General features: G+C 44.4%; 1 protein-coding gene across 3 annotated transcripts in view; it reads right to left on the bottom strand.

Annotated features, from left to right (window-relative positions):
- The window catches only part of TXNDC11 (thioredoxin domain containing 11), a 64,033-nt gene that overhangs the window by 11,911 nt on the left and 33,009 nt on the right, over window positions 1-19,113 (bottom strand). For all 3 annotated transcript variants that reach the window (XM_024744155.1, XM_024744156.1, XM_024744157.1), the window contains 3 exons: window positions 9,600-9,712; window positions 7,319-7,519; window positions 629-1,421 (listed from right to left, as the gene is read on the bottom strand). In XM_024744155.1, coding sequence (XP_024599923.1) covers window positions 629-1,421; window positions 7,319-7,519; window positions 9,600-9,712 — 1,107 coding nt within the window. The remainder of the gene's footprint in view (window positions 1-628; window positions 1,422-7,318; window positions 7,520-9,599; window positions 9,713-19,113) is intronic.

Here is a 19,113-nt window from a genome sequence, read left to right as displayed (position 1 = left end):
GGGACTTCCCCGCCCCCCCCCCCAAAAAGTGGCTTTTGCTGGTTTGCAACCTGACACTTATTGCACTTGACACTTGTTTGTTACAATCTAGGCACCCAAGGTCAGAGCAGTGTTTCTCAACTTGTTATAAAAGAGCAGCAGAACTAGGTCTGGTGGCCTTGATGCCTAGACAGTTAAACCTGTGAGACAAAAAGGGGGGCCAGGTGGTTCTATCATTTCACTGCTTTCTGTTTAAGTACCTTTCGAATGAAGCCGCTGTTGGGACTCACGTTCATCAGCCCCTGGGGAGTTAGCACCCGACCCGCTCTCCACCACCCTGTCTGTCACAGAGGCCAGGTTCCCCCCCGCCGCAGCTCATGCCACCATGGAAATGCGGCAGGCGCTGCCGATCAGGAACGCTGGACTCTTAGCCCCCAAGGGCTAAGTGAAAAACTTATCCAAAATTTGGAGTTAGGAAGTTTCTGTTCCATTTAATATACAAAATTAGCTTCTTTTAAAATTATGACCAGCTACAGTCTAAAGATTTCAAATGCGCTAAGAGCCAACCGTAATGAGATCCCTAAATAAAAGTTACCTATGTTAAGTTAAGCAAAGCATTAGGTTTGGGGAAGGAAACTGCCCACAGTACCTAGGGTGAACTTCATAAGAGCTTGTTTTGGATCCAAGACATAATGAGACTCTTCTTTCACGTCAACAATTGCAGCAAATCCTTTCACCCGAGCAGTGCTCGGAGCACCCAGCCTCTCTGCATACAACCAAAATAAATTGGAATCCAAAAGGTAGATGTTCAGGGTCTTGTTGGTTCTGCAGCTCAGGCCTATGAAGCTTGTGTTATCCACGTCCAGTTCAGGAAAGAGATACCTGTTCTCCTCAATGTGAGGAACGGAGCTTGGAGTATCAACCTCACATTTCTTCTCAAGGGAAGAAAATGCAATGGTCGGGGTTTCAAAGACATCTTGTTCAGAATCAATGAAGCCTGTCACGCCCCTGTTTATGGTCCTGCAACATGCAGTGTAGTAGCTGAAAGGGCTATAGAAACTTAGAAAATTCCTGCATTCTATGCTGTCTGATGCCACATGATAAAAGGTCTGCTCCTTGAGGTAGAAAGAATCCAGAGCTGCTGCCATCTCAAAAAAGCTGCACTGGGGCATGCCGACCGAGCTTGGCCTGAGGCCGCTGGCCGTCTGGTTGACACACAGTTCACACACGTTGTGGGTCCTGGAGATGGAGTGCCACTGGGGCAGCACCACGGTGTTGCAGCAGGGGGACTCCGTTATCAGCGGCGGGTCCGGCAGCTGGGCCGGGGGCTCAGGCGCCAGAGACTTGAACACCGGGGCGTCCACTCGCCGCAGGTGCTGAAGGAGCCGCTCCACCACCTGGTCCCCGTGACAGTTGTTGTACTCCAAGGCCACTTCGGTGATCTGAAACACAGGGCGGAGCTCATGAGAGGTGTGGGGGTGACTGAGGGACAGACCCCGTGGCTCTTAGACCTGGAAAGCATCTTGTCTGATTCACAAGAAGGAACCCTGGCTGGAAACACAGCATCAAACAGGAAGCTGTCACACCAAAAGCTATTAATAAAGAGGTTTGGGTTATTTTTCAGATCCTGTCACTCTGTTAACAAATACTGAACCACCTGTTCAGAGACGGAAGGGGTCTTAGAGGGAGATGTCAGTCTACCCCGTGATGGGGTGAAGTGGCTCACGCCACGACACACATCGAAGAACCAGGAACAGAATTTATATCTCAACGCCCAGTTGAGTGCACTTTCCTTTACATCCTTAAAACTCCTCGAGACGATGTCTTCATCTTAAGTAACAGTCTAAAAATTTCCCAAATATTTGATCCACTTGTTGATCCACCTAACAAGTGGATCAAATATTTCACAGCATATGTTTCCAAATAAATTCATGCCTCACAGGAGGCTACAAATTCAGCCTCTTCCAAACCATACTCAACCATCTCGCCTTCCTCCCCCTGTACCACCCTTTCTAGAAAATGGCATCAACAAACTGGAAAAATCAGCTAACCCTCAATTTCTCCTCTGCATCACCCAAGCCTCCAATCCAGCCAGCTCTGACTTCAGCATCACGAAGCGGCCGCCCTTTGCACCCTCACAGTCACTGCCTCAACTCAGGCCCTCACGTGTCACAGAGTGCCGCCGTTTTCTCTCCCCCGCCTTAACTGAGCCTCCACACTGCCAACACTTATTTTTAAAAATACAGCCCTAAGCAGGAGACTCCTCTGCTAAATGACATTCGACGGCTCCCTATTACCTGGAGGGTAACCCTAACATAATCTGACCTGAGTCTGCCTTTCCGGTGTCACCCCACCACCTTTAGACCAGCCAGGCCCTTCCACAATGCCTTGCCTTCAGAGGCCTGGCCGGGGCCTCCTCCATCTGACAAACCTCAACACTCTCCCCAAGACCCTGCACCAGGATGGCTGCTCCAACAAAGCTAACACCCCCACCCTCCCCCATGAAGAGTCTACATCTTCAGGGTTAGTCCCAGAAGCCCTTCCCAGACAGTCTCCCAACTGTCTGTCAAGACATCCCTCTTCCCCACAGGCTTAAGGATCCTCACGGGCAGGGACCATGTTTGATTTATCCTGCTATCCCCGCAGCCTAGCTCAGAGCCCGAAACATAACAAATGGTCGATAAACAGCTGGTGAACGAAGGGCATCTCAGGATAAGTGCATGCTCCCGCTTCTTGGGGAGATGAACCGCTTTACGCTCAGACCAGTGTTAGCCATTTAGATTCACATTTCACATTTCATTCCAAGGCTCTTCCATTTCCGAACTGAGTACCTTTCACCACCCAACAGCCACCCCAGGTCAATGAAAAAGATGAGCAAGTCATTATAATCCAAAGGCATTTATACTCCCTAAAATAGAACTGTGTGCTAACTTAAATCCCACCAAGGTTAGTTAAAAGGTGTCAAGTCACTCAGGATTTTGTTTCATTAAAGAGTGTGGGGGGGGGACTTCCCTGGTGGCGCAGTGGTTGGGAGTCCGCCTGCCGATGCAGGGGACACGGGTTCGTGCCCCGGTCCGGGAAGATCCCACATGCCGTGGAGCGGCTGGGCCCGTGAGCCATGGCCACTGAGCCTGCGCATCCGGAGCCTGTGCTCCGCAACAGGAGAGGCCACAACAGTGAGAGGCCCGTGTACCGCAAAAAAAAAAAAGTGTGTGTGTTTGTGTGTGAGAAAACCATTTAATAAGTGCTTTTCCAATTTAAAAGAAAACCCAAATTTTATAACACATGATACTTATAGACAGAGTTAATTTAAGACATATGCGTTTGTACAGAAAAACAGATTGTTTGAATAGTTCTTCGGCATAAAAATGGTTACTTCAGATGATAAACCAGTGTTTTGGTTTTTTCCCCCCCGCACAAAAACATCTCAGACCTTTTTAAAGGATAAGGCTCTGACAGCACATTACACTAAAAAGGTCAAGCCCGTGTGATTCATAAATAGCCCAGCTGCCCTCATGCCCCATCCTGGTACTACTTTATATTCAAAGACATAATAGATTACCACCCCCAGTCCCCCCCACCAAAACCCACAAAAATTCAAGTACAGTCAGCCCTCCATATCCTTAGGTTCTGTATCTGCAATTCAAACAACCATGGATCGAAAATATTCAGGGGGAAAAATGCCAGAAAAGAAAGCTTGAATTTGCTGCACATAGGCAACTATTTACATACCATTTATATTACATCAGGTATCATAAGTAATCTTAGAGATGATTTAAAATATACGGAAGATGTGCATAGGTTATATACAAATACTATGCTATTTTACACATGGAACTTGAGTATGTTGGATTTTGGTATCTGCAGGGGGCCTGGAACCAACCCCAATGTGGATACCAGGGGATGTCTGTATTTACCATGGATTTTTATGAAAAGTCCAAGTAGGAGTACACTGAGGAGAGCAAAACTTACGAGGTCTTCCTTCCTCATCTCTTTCATTCTTAATGTCTCTCACAAACAAAGCAGCCGTGTAAAGGATATTCTTAAGTGAAGAAAATATTTTATACACTAATGCCCCTGAAAAGTGAGGAGTTCTTAGTTTTCTCCTATAAACTGAACCAGTTTTTACTGTTATATTCCTTTTTCATAACAGGCAGTTTTGAAAAGGCACTCCAGTTACATCCCGTATATGAATCACTTGATGTCACATTTAATTTCATGTGAACTAATAAGGAAAATTTGGCAAAAAACTTTAAATGTCTGCACTATAAATGCTTCCTTCCATTTTCGTTAATCGGAGAAATCTGTAAGTCTGGACAAGGTGCCTTTGTCCCCCAGACTCGTACGCAGTGGACGCCTCAGAGCAGCGCTGTGAAAGCTAAGAACCCGGGACTTCCCTGGTGGCTCAGTGGTTAAGAATCCACCTGCCAATGCAGGGGACACGGGTTCGAGCCCTGGTCCAGGAAGATCCCACATGCCACAGAGCAGCTAAGCCTGTGCACCACAACTACTGAGCCTGCGTGCCACAACTATTGAAGCCCGTGCGCCCAGAGCCTGTGCTCCACAACAAGAGAAGCCACCACAGTAAGAAGCCCACTCGCTGCAACTTGAGAAAGCCCCCGTGCAGTAAAGAAGACCCAATGCAGCCGAAAATAAAATTAATTAATAAAAATAATTCAAAAAAACAAGCTAAGAACCCACACAGAGTCTCTTCTGGCTGCGCTAAGAATTTCTTTTGATAAGCACACTGAGATGTCTCATGAGCTCTCCGGGACTCTCTGGAGACGCTGGGGTCAGGGGCCTGATGCTGTGCGTGGTGCAGGCCGTGCTCTCCTGGGGGAAGGGTGGGGCACATGTGTGGAAGAACAGCTGCCTGGTGCTGGCCTGGGCCTCACAGGGCAGTCCCCACATGGCCGTCCCTTACTGACTGACTCCCCTGCCCCGACTCTACAATGACCACTCTCTTCTCGACAAGGCAGGCCTCCTCCATCGCCTGCCCAAAGTTGGGCCTAAAAGCATAAATGGAAAAATAAGGCTTAAGGCTTAAATTCTTTTGGGGTCAAGGAGCCTTTGAGTTTAGAACCCACCCTCATGTAAGGGAGGTGTTCACCCCTCCCACCCCGCCCAACCCCAAGGATGACTTCCTTACTTCTAGTCACTGTGTCACTCTTTCCATGGTCACACACCCCACTTCCCATCCCCAACACCACTGTCCAAGTTCAGCATCTTCCTACTTCTCACTTTTCTGGAACACGGCTGCTAGGAAAACTTTAATAATGGTAACACAGCTCTGCTGACAGCGCTCCATTATCAGATTTTGATGGCTACAATTAATCCTGGAGTCCTCAAAGAAACACCCAAAAGCCTCTCCTCCAGCGTTTTTTTTCTGGGTCTTCTTCAATCAGTCCTTTATGGAGACCATACAACCTGTCCTATTTCCTAATATCTAAACCCGTCGCCCCCTGCCCACCCCCGTGCCTTTGCTCAGGCTATTCCTTCCCTTAAGTTGCTCTCAGCCCATCACAATTCTAGCCACCCCTGAAGGCCTGTCTCAAAACACTCATCCCTCCCACAGCCCCCTCCTGCCTCCCTCCTGTCCAGCCCCCAGCTTCCCGGGACAGCACCCACTCTCCTCCAGTTCCTCCCAGGGCTGAGCACACTCTGCCTTGAATTACAAGCAGGTTCTTGCTCCCCTACCAGACAGGCCTCTGAGACCATGAGACCAAGGCTCTGCTTTCTCCATTTTTCTCCACCGTGGCTCCCTGGCACAGTGCTCCATAAACGTTTGCTAAAGGGGCCTGAAATGAACAGGGAAATGTACTGCACTTGGCTGAGTAATCCATAACACTAAGATGCCACCTGGTTTAACCACAGGCTGTGATTAAGGGACTCTCTTCACCTCACAGGGACACTAAGAGCCCGGAGGAAAGGAGCTGTGGGCAAAACCTTGATAAACAAAGACAGAGGAGTACAGGGAGATGCGGGAGACACTCACCCAGAAGCAAAGAGTTGGAAAGCAAGTGTCTCCCACCAGGTGTCTAAATCCAAGCACAACCCCCCAGAGGAACTGGGCTCCAGTCACAAAATACCACACAACCCAGAACCCCAACATGCCCAAGCCAGACAAGACAGAATTCTCCAGGAGGAAACTTTAAAAGTTAAAGTAAAAATCCACAACCATGGCTAATACCTTGGTTGAAAACCCCACCTTTCCTACAAAGAGCTTTAAGGGCTCTTAATACTAGAGTGTCTTAGTTCATAAAATAACTGTGTAGTGAAGATTTTCTAAAGAAATTAAGTCTTATTACTTCAAGTCCTCCCTAATCAGAGAATAAACAAAGCTATTTCATCTTCTCTTCTTTCCTCCTCTAAGCCATGGTAGCAGCATTCACTCAGAAGGCCCCCGGCAGGGATAATAACTTCAACAAAGAGGCTCCAGAGCAGCCAAGTGAGGGGTCTGGCCTGGCCTCCCGGTTCCCTCAGGAAAGAAGAATCCTGCCTCCCGGCTCCCTTTCAGGAAAGCAGGCTCCCTTTCAGGAAAGCAGGCCATCAGGCTCATGTGGAGGGCTTGGGAGAGGCAGCATCTAGGCAGCCGGGCCAGTGATTCACTGGCTGCCTGAAATTGGTTTTGGCCAATTAAGGGATCCTTGAGGGAAGGAAAAAATAAAACTCCCAGTAAATCCAATTTAGCAATCCCAGGCGTTCTCGGCTGATTGTTATTGCTCTAAGTGCCTCGAACAATCCCATGTATAAAATAAACTCACACCCAGAGACAGCGAATGCACCAGATGAAGCAGAAAAGGCAGCAGGGAGGGGCTGACTCCTGATGGCGGTTGTCTCCGAAAACTGCTCTGTGAGACATGCAAGGTTTAGAAAAACATGGGATCCCAAGGTCACCACCACTGCTGCTGCCTGCTGGGCTGAGAGTGGCCAGGGCCAACAGTCTGATCAAACCCCCGCGACAACAGAATCCCAAAGGCCATACTAAACCCTACCATCCCCTCTGCCCCTCTCCCGGGCATCCGTCACCGCAGGAAGAGAGCCATCTATCTGGTCCTTTTCCAGAGAGGCACAGTTTGCCTTCCCTGTCCCCTCCGACTCAGCAGACCTGAGCAGCTGTCAGTAATGTGGCCAGAGAGGCTGTGGTGAGTCCTACCCAAGGCACGGGCTCTCCTGCTCACTTACAGGAGAAAGAAGTAACGCCACAGAAACGCAGCAGCTGCTCCTGGAGGCTGCTCGGCGGCTAGGGGAAACTACTCTGATCGCGGAATGAGAAAAGGCTAAGTTAATGAGTTTCTCCGACTCCTCATGAGACACCTTTTACCATTATGACTCTTACCTCATCTATTAAAGGATGACTTTCGGCTAAGGGATTAAAAGGTATAAATACAAGAAGTGCTGGTCCCTTCTTCAGTTCATTGTTCAGCAGGAGACTCTTGCCGCCATGTGGCCGCAGCCATCGAAGGAGCAGCTCTCGGTTTTCTAAGGCCCACTTATAGATGTTCTCAGCTGTGTAGTTGATGACCTCCCTGGGAAAGACCTGGGAAGGACAAACGCACAGAGGATAAAAAGCAGGGCAGGATCAAAGCACATCCTCAGCCCCGTCCTCAACCCCACACTTCACAGGTGAGGAAAATGAGGCTCAGAGCAGTGACATGACCTGTCCCTGCCTGTGCAGCTAAACCCTGGCTCTACTTCTCCAGACAGAGCGCTTCCTCACAAGCAGCTCGGAAAAGCAAAAGCAGCTGTAAGAGGTGACTTGCATATCATGTGGTTCATCTTTTTCCCTTTAGACAGACTCGTCTATCAACAAATAAGCCTCCTTGCCTGCTGCTGGCAACAATGACCTCTACCACCCTGCGCAAGGGGAGCTCTAAGGGAACAGAAATGATGGAGTCAAGGGTAATTTTTACCTTGGTAAAATCATGTTTAACTTGGTCCCTGGGGACCCTCTGTTAGGGCAGAAGTTTGGATCTGCCTTGCTCACATGTACCCCCAGTGACCAGAACACCTGGCACAGAGCGGGAACTCAACAAATATTTGCATGAATCCATGAGTGACCTAGAACTTGTACAAGGCCACGGATCACATTTTATGTGTACAGAATGAAGGAGAGATACACCTAGATTTTTTGCTTTGTTTTCCTATAATAATCAAGAGTATGTCAACACAAAATTATTTTTGAAATTCCAGTGATATAAATCACTGGGTTTCTTTCAAACAAAACTCCCCACAGAATGCTTTGGAGAGTTCCACAAAATGAGGTATTTTACACTCCCCAAAATACAGGTTTAAATTGGCTTACAACAAAGATGTCCACTGCTTTTATTTTTAAAAAATACTGGTATCCCAGTATTATTTCATTTGCTAAAAGGAATTCTGCTGCTACACCAACCGACCAACCTTAAAAAGTATGGAACTGATGCAGTAAACCCAGTATCTTTTTCAGTATCATTCTCAGTCCTACCTTCTTTTCTCCATCTATTTTAAATTTCTTCCTCAGTACCCTTTACTATACATAAACACGATATATGTTGGTTGTATAGCATGCTATAAAGGAAGGATGAAGGAAAAGGATAGCAAAGGCAGATGAAGTCAAAAGAAGCTTAGACAGAGAAACAAGGAGAGTGGGTGGGTGGTCGGAGAAACCATCACAGCGGTGATTCCCAAAGTGGGATGGTGGGAGTCTTAAAAAACATAATCAACATTTCTATCTGGAAAACACAGAAATACATTTGACTTTGGGAATATAAACTGCGAGAAGTAAAGCCATCTGGGATATAGAGATATGCAGAAGCCAGGGTGACTGGCACTGAGGGCGCCCCCCAGGAGGGTCTAACAGCATGAGGCCTGCACACTGAGCCGAGGGGAGCGTGGGATTAAAGGGCTGGGCACACTGGGTACGGGAGATCTGGTCTTCACTCGACCTGTAAGTCACTGACACCATCAATGAAGTCAGAGAGAGAAAATACTGAAGAAAAATAAACTCAGTGCTGAGACTGAGGAAGTAGCAATAAACAGAGCAGAAGCACAGCACTAAGCAGGATACAGGTCAAAAGCTCAGAAACAGCTGAGTTGGGGCTGGTCCACCAGAAAGCAAATAAAATCAGGGAACAAAGACAACAATGGAAAACGAGGCTCTCTGGGGTGGAAAGCCAACAACTTCTCACTGTGACTTGACAAGAACTTCAAAATCCATTTCATCAGCTAAAGGAGAAAAGCATGTCACATTACTACTCTTGATAAATGGAACAAATGAAGAAAGAACATTGCCCAAAGGAAGCTTAACCTCTGAGAACATGGGCCCAGAGTAACACTTCTCCAACAGAGTAACTCTGCAATTTCATCCAAGAAGGAAAACTAACAAGGCTGTATCAAAATCTAAGAATATAAACAGAATTTCTAGACGTTAAATCCAAGAGCCCTCTAATGCATGAGTTCTGAACCAGGGGCATGGGCTCTACAGAGGGGCTGTAGGGACTCTCAGTTTGCAATATAAAATCATGTGTGCTCCCCTAGAGAGAGTATCCATAGATTTTATCCAATTCTCAAAGAAGTCTGTGATCCAAACAAGGTTAAGAACCACTGCGCTAATATAAACGTGATTTCAAAATACTTACAAGTGATGTGTTGAAATGTCTATGTAAATACACACTTCCAGAGTGTACTAAGGATACCAGTTTCGCAAGATGTTTATTTGTGATAACCCCAAATCGTACTGTTCCTAGGTAATCTGAAACAGAAAATTTTCCTTTATTAAAAAGAAAAAGCCTATGCCTTAAAACCACCACAAAACCCAGTGATCAAATCCTGACGCACAAATTCCCCAGAGCAAAGCTCTTTTTGGGCACCTAGCCTAGACAGAAAAGGAGAAGCCGAAGAAACAACCTCCTGAAACAGACCTCACGTCTACTCCTGTGCACCTGTCTCTGACAAGCACTTGCACTGTGTCCGTCCGTGTCCCCCCGAATCACTAGCCCCACCCAGGCACATGCTGTGCTGTCTGGACACTTCCACGGCCAATTCCTTCTCATCATTCAGATCTCAGCTCTGACCCCACCTTCTCTGAGAAGCCCTCCCTGACCACCCGCCTCCGGGAAAACACTCAGAGGATGGTCTGGAAGGGGAAACTGGGGCTCCCTCCTGACTCAGGTCCTCTCTCTACCATTACTCTAATTTTTTTTGTTGTTGTTGTGGTACGTGGGCCTCTCACTGTTGTGGCCTCTCCCGTAGCGGAGCACAGGCTCCGGACGCGCAGGCTCAGCGTCCATGGCTCACGGGCCCAGCCGCTCCGCAGCATGTGGGATCTTCCCGGACCGGGGCACGAACCCGTGTCCCCTGCATTGGCAGGTGGACTCTCAACCACTGCGCCACCAGGGAAGCCCTACTCTAATTTTTTAATAGCACTTATTAACTGGTACATAATCCTACTGATTTATTTAGATATTCTTTGGTCCAACTTCCTCTTAAGTTCTGTGAAATCAGAAACCTTGTTTATTGCTGTTACCCCAGCACCTAAAGCAGTGTCTGGGCATCTGCATATTGACCTCTTGATTAATAAATATTAGTTAAATGAATCAATCTAGCATATATAGTAACTCATAAATTAGTAAGAAAAAGAAAGCAGTTAAAAATGGTCAAATCACAGAAAAGGAAATATAAAAGGCTAAAAATACACTCAACCTCACTATTTCAGAGGAAAGCAAATGAGAACAAAATGCCACTTTTCACCTTCAAAATGCCCAAAATTTGAGACACAGGAAATATCAAATATTGATGACCAGCAGAGAAACGAGTACTCTGATGCAAAGCTGGTGGAAAGGGTAAAATGGCAGCCGCTTGGGAGAGCATCTGCTGTAGTGACCACAGTGGGACAGGGACACAGCCTGCAGCCCCACAGCTCCACTTCTTAGTGTCTATACATGTGCACCAAGAGACAAGCAAGGACAGTCACCAAGAAGTACTCTGCAGCTGTTAAAAACAGTGGGGCAGGGCTATCTATACAACATGAATAGATTTTCTAAGACACATATGAGTAAAAAAGCAAGCTGAAGAAAGATAAAGTATACCTTTTATGTGGAAAAAAGCGTCACACATAAAATGTTTTCCCCTACAGGCACGTATGTTTAGAAATGTATACAGAATCTGAAAGGATAATAAAAATTGTTTCATGTTGGGGGATGGAGATCAAAGGGGACTTTATCCTTAGGTGTGAAGCTTTCTTTTTCCCCCCCAAGGAGTATATTTAATGTAATATTTGTGTGATTAAGAACTGACTAAACTATCTAGTATTAAAGGAGGTGGATAAGACGGTGTAGGAAAAGGTGCATTCTTTCCTATCCCCTTTCTGCTTTATTAGCAAACGTTAAATAAAATATCAGTTAAACTTTAAATGCTACCAACTGATATCTAAGTAGTTAAAATATGAAGGTGCTAAACACACGAAGTTTCTAGCTTAACCACACGGCCCATCTTCCAGCAGTGGCGGCATCTTCCTCTCAGAGGAGGAGTGGCTGTTGAGGATGAGGTGAGAGTGACCGTGTCCCTAACGGCAGCTGGACAATCTAGCACAAACCTGATGAGTTTAAAATGGCACAAAACCAAAGAAACACAAGAAGAGTAAATCAGAAATGGGGCTTCCCTGGTGGCACAGTGGCTAAGACTCCACGCTCCCAATGCAGGGGGCCCGGGTTCAATCCCTGATCGGGGAACTAGATCCCGCGTGCCGCAACAAGGATCCCGTGCGTCGCAATTCTAAGACCTGGCACAGCCAAATAAAAATAAGTAAATAAATAAATATTAAAGAAAAAGAAGAATAAACCAGAAATGACGGAAATGGCTTACTTACAGGGTGGGTGGCAAAGAGGGGGTGGGTAATGGGAACTGGAGAACAGGGGTGAGGCAGCCTGACCTTCCTCTGAGTATCAGAACCACGGCAAAGCTCACAGCCTTCACACACGCAAAAACTAAAATCATGATACCAACTAGCATGTGTGGGGATCCAGTGGGGAACAACAAGCACTAACAAACCAACCTAGCTGTACTGCAAATGCATCACACCTCAGTGAAGGGGTGGTGAGTGGGGAGAAAGAATGAACCAGAAGAGAACAGCAAACGGTATCTTGACTGAATACTGTAAAACTAAAGACGATGAGAGCCAGGCTTCTCAGGGCAGGAGAAAAGTTACATACGAAGAGGGGAAAGCTAAAATGAACTTTGCGGTGTTAGATTGGAATCAGAAAAAATTAGTATAAACTTATGACCTTTTGTATAACCTTACAACTTATGACACAGAAAACAGATATAGAACTAAGGAGGCATGCATGTGTGTGGGTATAAATACGTATATGTCCTAGCTCTTTCTGCTGAAAGGGCCTAGAAGTAATGACACCTAATACTGAAGAGCATATCTCGTACCCAGATCTGGGTTTCTAAATGTCACTCTCCAATAAAAAGAAACCAGGGCTTCTTGGAGAAGAGGCTGATCCCAGAGCTGGGGCAAAGGAAGTACAAGATGAGCCTGAAACATCTTGTCAAGTCAGAACGAAAGATGTGCTCATAAAAGGAGGGCGATATGTTCAAAGGACACAGGCGCCAACCCAAGATGCTCCTAATGGCCAAAGCCAGAACAATTTGAGCAACAAAATAAACAACCAGTATTTTTCAAAAGTGTCAATATCATGAAAGACAAGGAAAGAGTGAGGAATTGTTATAGGAGGAGACTAATTAAATGTGATGTAGGATCCCAGATCAGATCCTGGAACAGAAAACAGTCATTAGTGAAAACACTGGCAAAATTCAATAATGTCTGCAGTTTAGTTAATAATCCTGTACCAATGTTAATTTCTTAGTTTTGGCAAAAGCACCCTAACAAATGGTTAAATAATATGTGAACCATGGGGGAAGCTAAGTGAAGGCAGGACGTTAGGAAACTCCCTGTTCTATTCTTCCAACTTTTCTGCAAGCATAAAATTAGTTCAAAATTTAAATTTAAAAAAATGGCATAGGGCTTCCCTGGTGGCACAGTGGTTGAGAGTCCACCTGCCGATGCAGGGGACACGGGTTCGTGCCCCGGTCCGGGAAGATCCCACATGCCGCGGAGTGGCTGGGCCCGTGAGCCATGGCCACTGAGCCTGTGCGTCCAGAGCCCGTGCTGTTACCAAAAAAAAAAAAAAAAAAAAAAGAATGGACAGCTGCCTGCACAGAGCAGATTCTAACATGCCCAAACATGTTATAATTTCAAAATTTTATTTTTTACAGAGAAATTTACAAAAATCACACATTTTTAAAGTTCCTGCATATAGTGGAAATCTTGCTGGATGAAGCAGCTTAAGTTTGCAGTCCCATGTGTACAAGGAGTACATGAATTAGCAGAGGAAGTTTACAGTGTCAAAATGACACAAGAAAGTAACACTTCTCATCTCCATATCCAGAACATTCTGTTAAGCAGGGCTCCAGGGCTTTCTACAATAGGGGCCTTTGTCATTTATAAAATGAGTAATTTTGTCCTAAAATGAAGCTTTAATACTTTAATTAAGGTCTTTGAATGTGTTAATAATTTAAAATAAATTCAGAATCATGCTCTCCCCTCCCCCAACAATGGTCCAACACAACGGCATGATCCTTTCAGTTAATAATAATATGGGCTTCCCTGGTGGCACAGTGGTTGAGAGTCTGCCTGGCGATGCAGGGGACATGGGTTCGTGCCCTGGTCTGGGAAGATCCCACATGCCGCAGAGCAGGCTAGGCTCGTGAGCCATGGCCGCTGAGCCTGCGCGTCCGGAGCCTGTTCTCCGCAACAGGAGAGGCCACAACAGTGAGAGGCCCGCGTACCACAAAAATATATCGATAATTACCTTAAACGTGAATGGATTAAATGCTCCAACCAAAAGACACAGGCTTGCTGAACAGTTACGAAAACAAGACCCATATATATGCTGTCTACAAGAGACGCACTTCAGACCTAGGGGCACATACAGACTGAAAGTGAGGGGATGGAAAAAGATATTCCATGCAAATGGCAATCAAAAGAAAGCTGGAGTAGCAATAGTCATATCCGATAAAATACTTTAAAATAAAGAATGTTACAAGAGACAAGGGAGGACACTACATAATGATCAAGGGATCAATCCAAGAAGAAGATATAACAATTATAAATATATATGACCCCAACATAGGTGCACCTCAATACATAAGGCAACTGCTAACAGCTATAAAAGAGGAAATCGACAGTAACACAATACTAGTGGGGGACTTTAATAACACCTCAGTTACACCAATGGACAGATCATCCAAACAGAAAATTAACAAGGAAAGACTATGCAGAAAAAGCTTTTGACAAAATTCAACACCCATTTATGATAAAAATTCTCCAGAAAGTGGGCAAAGAGGAAACCTACCTCAACATAATAAAGAAAAAAAAAATCTCAATAAACTGTTAGCCAGGTAACTGGCCAGTTATAGTCTCTATTAACCATCCAGTGCAAGGTGTCAGAAAGACACCTGCAAGATGTAACAACAGCTTGAAAGAACATCTGGGTGAAGGCAGTAGTTACTGAGCAGTTTCTGTAGCAGGTCACACAGACACTAAGTAGGTCAAGGTGACCACAGCATGAAGACTGCTGCCTGCTACAAAAGGTGCTGAGTCCTTGGCCCTGTGTCCCTCAGCTACAAGGCAACCCACTGCACACACAGCCACCACTAGGCTCCCCATGAGACGTGGGGTGAGCAGAATGAATACTATCATGCTGATTCGCTGTGTGCTTTGAGTAACAAACAGCCTTTCTTTGATCCATTAAACATTGTCTACTTTTAGATGTATTGTAGGTTTACCCTTTGCTATCTTTTATGAGACTAGGGTTCTTTTCTGCCACTAACAGAATGCTCTACCCCTGCTTCCCACGCCCCCACAGGTGGAGCTTCCGCTGACCTTCTTGCACCTTCCACACACCACTGTCACCATTTACCTCATGGCAACCACCAAGGATGCATCGAGAATGGAAAGATCTGAAATTCCATCTGGTTTCTATTCAGATTCATCTGGCTCACTTGTGACCTTTCTGGTGTGCATTCAGGTTTTTTGTTTTTGGCCACTGCCTAATGTTTTAATATCAGACTACTTCATTTTGCTTAAAACCACTGCTTTAAATTCAATTTTTAATATTAAAACTTCAGTTCAGTATTAAGGTAAAGCAAACACATTCTGAGGCAAGACCTCAGTGAGGCAAAATATTAAAATTCTCAAACATTCCAGAAAGAACAAGAATTCGTTTCTTTTGTTAGCAAAAGAGAATAGTTTTTTCTTTTTATTGAAGTATAGTTGATTTACAATATTGTATAAGTTTCAAGTGTACGGCAAAGTGATTCAGATATGTACATATGTATATATATATATTTATTTCAGATTATTTTCTACTAATATATTTTTAACTGTGCTTTAAAGTTAATAATAAAGCGTCCTGCCAGAAGCAAAGCTACACAATTCGCACTCAGCAACTACCAGATTACCAAGACTACCAGGAGGACACTCTGACGCATTAACTCAAGGATGTGCCTGCAGGAAGGAGACTCAGTATCTTAGGAAATAACTGTTTTCCCCGGGATACTTGGATAATGAGGCCCAGGCCCTGAGTGCACTGTCCTATGTTGTAGCCACTAACCATATGTGGCTAATGAGCACTTGAAATATGAGCAACCGAGGGACTAAATTTTAACTTTATTTGATTTTAATTAATTTAATTTAAAAGTGATACTCAATTCAGTTATCAGAAAATGTTTAAGTATGTTTAAGACAACATGGGTATGTAACCTGAAGCTAATATAATATTGTAAATCAACTATATTTCAATAAAATAAGTAAAATGAAACAATATAAATATTTGGTATATAAATCACTTTTTCAACTGTAAATTTTATGAACTCTAAATACAGATCAAGTATGTCCAATGAACATTTAGCAGCTGAATTGAGATGGGGCTGTTAAGTATAAAAGACTTGGTTCAAAAAAAAAAAGTTAAATATCTCAATAGTTTTTATGCTGATTACATGTTGAAATGCTAATAATTTGGGTACACTGGGTTAAATAAAATATAAATCATTAAATTAATTTTACCTATTTCTTCTTAAATTTTAACGCAGCCACCAGGAAATTTTTAAATACCTCCGTGGTTCATCTTATAGTTCTACTGGACTGTGCCAAGGTGGCAATGATGAAAAAGCAAGATTCATGTAACTCAGGAAGAAGATTAGGCTAAGATAATAAGCCCACTAGCCAGTAAATCTTAATAATGGACAATTATCTGGGAAGGAAACATAAGACAAAGATTTTTTCGTGAATGATTATTTTTAAGAATCCAAGAGCAGAGAATGATTATTTTAAAGAATGTGCCCCACTCTCTCCTTCGGAAAGGAAAAGGTGGGACTCTAAACCTTGTGACTCTGGGTATAAACTGCCGAGCTTCTGAAATTAATTCTCTCTGAGGGCTAGAGTAAACAGCACTTGGTGTCCTACAAAGTAAGGTACCCAAGGATACAATGAAATAATGAGCAGAAATGCTGGAACTGAACAACATGGAAATTTTTACATCAGGACTGGCCATCTGCTCTCCAGGAGGCTTTCATGTGAGCTAATCTCTGAGGGATCATAGGACAAAATGGAATATCAGGTCAAGAAAAATACTGATAAAGGAAACTGCTAACAAATAAACCATGAAATACTTCAAAACTGAATACCACTGGGTTAAGTCACATGGCTTTTAATCTACATGGCTAAGTTATTTACTCCCTGGGGAAAATTCTCTCACTTCTTTTTTTTTTTTTTTTTTTTGCGGTACGCGGGCCTCTCACTGTTGGGGCATCTCCCGTAGTGGAGCACAGGCTCCGGACGCGCAGGCTCAGTGGCCATGGCTCACGGGCCCAGCCGCTCCGCGGCATGTGGGATCCTCCCGGGCCGGGGCATGAACCCGTGTCCCCTGCATCGGCATGCGGACTCTCAACCACTGCACCACCAGGGAAGCCCTCTCTCACTTCTTTACTCTGGGAAGTAGTGACACTCCCAAAGGCAAACCTGTATTGTGGTACCTTCCACCCTGGCAACGATTCTCATTTTACTCTATACTCTGCCATTTTTATTAACTTCTGCTTTCCAACTCTTCTTTACAAGGTTTTGGACAAGGAGGAAAAAGGAAAACGACAGGATTATATAAAAAGGAATAACAACAGCCCCTCCAAGATTACTCAGCATTTACATGGTGATTCATCATCATTCGCTAGATGATTTCACACACTTTAAATGCATTCATTAAAATGAAAAAATCTTCAAAGAAATGCAATAGTTTATAGAAATGTTTGTTTTCAATGTATGAACTATAGCTATTGCTTGCATTTTTTTCCACAGAAATCTGACTCTGAGATTTGTATACTGTCAAAATTCTCTTTTCTTTTTTCTATTTTTGGCTGCGCCACATGCCTTGTAGGATCTCAGTTCCCCAACCAGGGATTGAACCTGGGCCACAGCAGTGAAAGCACTGAATCCTGACCACTAGACCACCAGGGAACTCTCTCAAAATTCTTAATATAAAGCACAAAGCAATTATCTAGAAAAAAACTCTGGCAATATGGGCACCAGAGATACAATATGCACATTCTGGTACATGCCAAAATACTGCTGAACTCTAAGTAAACATGTAACTCCTTAGCTGTGATTTTTCTCTTTCTTGTGAGTTAGAGAGGAGGGCAAGAAAAATATAGTTCCAAATACATCATTTTAGGGGAACATAAACTATAGAAATATGCACTGTTCTATATACTAACATGATAGTAAACTTAACACCCTCACACCATTGTTCTCATTTAACCAGAGCATAATATTAAAATGATCAATTCAAATATGTCCCTTGTGTGTATTTCAATTAAATTCCTTTAAAAAAAAAAAAAACCCTCAGGGAGGCAAAGACTTCACAAAAGAAACACATCTGCTTAGAAATCCCTTCTCCATCCCCTCTTACGCTGCTCTTAGGGTCTAGGATAGGTGTCACATATTCTTCTTTTTTAAATAACTCTTTACAAATATAAAAACAATTCTTAGCTCCCAGGTCTAAAAAAAAACAGGCCAAGGGCCAATGCATTTTCAAGCTGAAGTTTCCTTTAGAGGCAACTAGGGCAAAGTTCCCTTATCCTGCTGATGGGGAACCTGAAGACCAGTGAGAAGGGGTGACTGGTGAGCTGTGGTCACACAGGACAGCTGCCACTAACATGACTGATCAGGACAGTCAGTTTCCGACTACTTGATAGGAAGATACTACTAAAGTCTAAGGGAAAATCAGAAAACAACGTTGGTTGCTAAGTGGGAGACACAGCCAACGAGTTCAACAGGAGTTCCAAGAAGGGAGCCAGTGGATGGAAATCTCCACTTGATGTCCACAGTGTGCCAGACATCATGCTGGCTGGGCAATATTTACAAATCCCAGAGGACTTCAGTTAGGCCTTGAAAAATTAGGAAGGCAGATAACAACTAGGGCAAGGCATTGCATTTTAAGTAGTATCATGGGCAAAGACCAGGAGGTAGGAATCACCATATTGTGCCACCTGTCCCACCTCCAGAGATTACAGAGGCAGATGGAGTGATGTGGTCCTGGATTCCTATCTCACTCCTCATTTACTGGTACATGACTATATCAAGTTGCTATTTCTGCTGTAACAAATTACCACTAACTTAGTAGTTTAAAAAAACATAAATTTATCTTACAGTTCTGGAGGTCGAAGTCCAAAATGGGCCTCATTGGGCTAAAATCAAGGTACAGCAGGTAATGTTCCTTCTGGAGGCTCTAGGGGAGAATGCATCTCCTTGCCTTTCCTACCATTTAGAGGCTACCTGCATTCCTTGGCTTGAGGCTACCTGTATTGGCTTGTGGCCCTTTCCATTTCAAAACCAGTAATGGCCGGACAAGTCCTTCTCATACTGCATCACTCTGACAATATTCTTTGCCTCTCGATGCCACTTTTAAGAATCGTTCTGATTACACTGGGCCTACTCAGATAATCCAGGATAATCTCCCTTTCTCAATGTCAGCTGATTAGCAACCCAAATCCATAGGCAACCTCCATTTCCTCTTGCCATGTAATGTAACATATTCA

The sequence above is a fragment of the Neophocaena asiaeorientalis genome, unplaced genomic scaffold (assembly GCF_003031525.2).
Source record: "Neophocaena asiaeorientalis asiaeorientalis breed wild unplaced genomic scaffold, Neophocaena_asiaeorientalis_V1.1 scaffold91, whole genome shotgun sequence".
In the NCBI taxonomy this organism is placed as follows: domain Eukaryota; kingdom Metazoa; phylum Chordata; class Mammalia; order Artiodactyla; family Phocoenidae; genus Neophocaena; species Neophocaena asiaeorientalis.
Note: the sequence above shows the minus strand (reverse complement) of the source record. Positions and strands in the feature narration are given on the sequence as shown.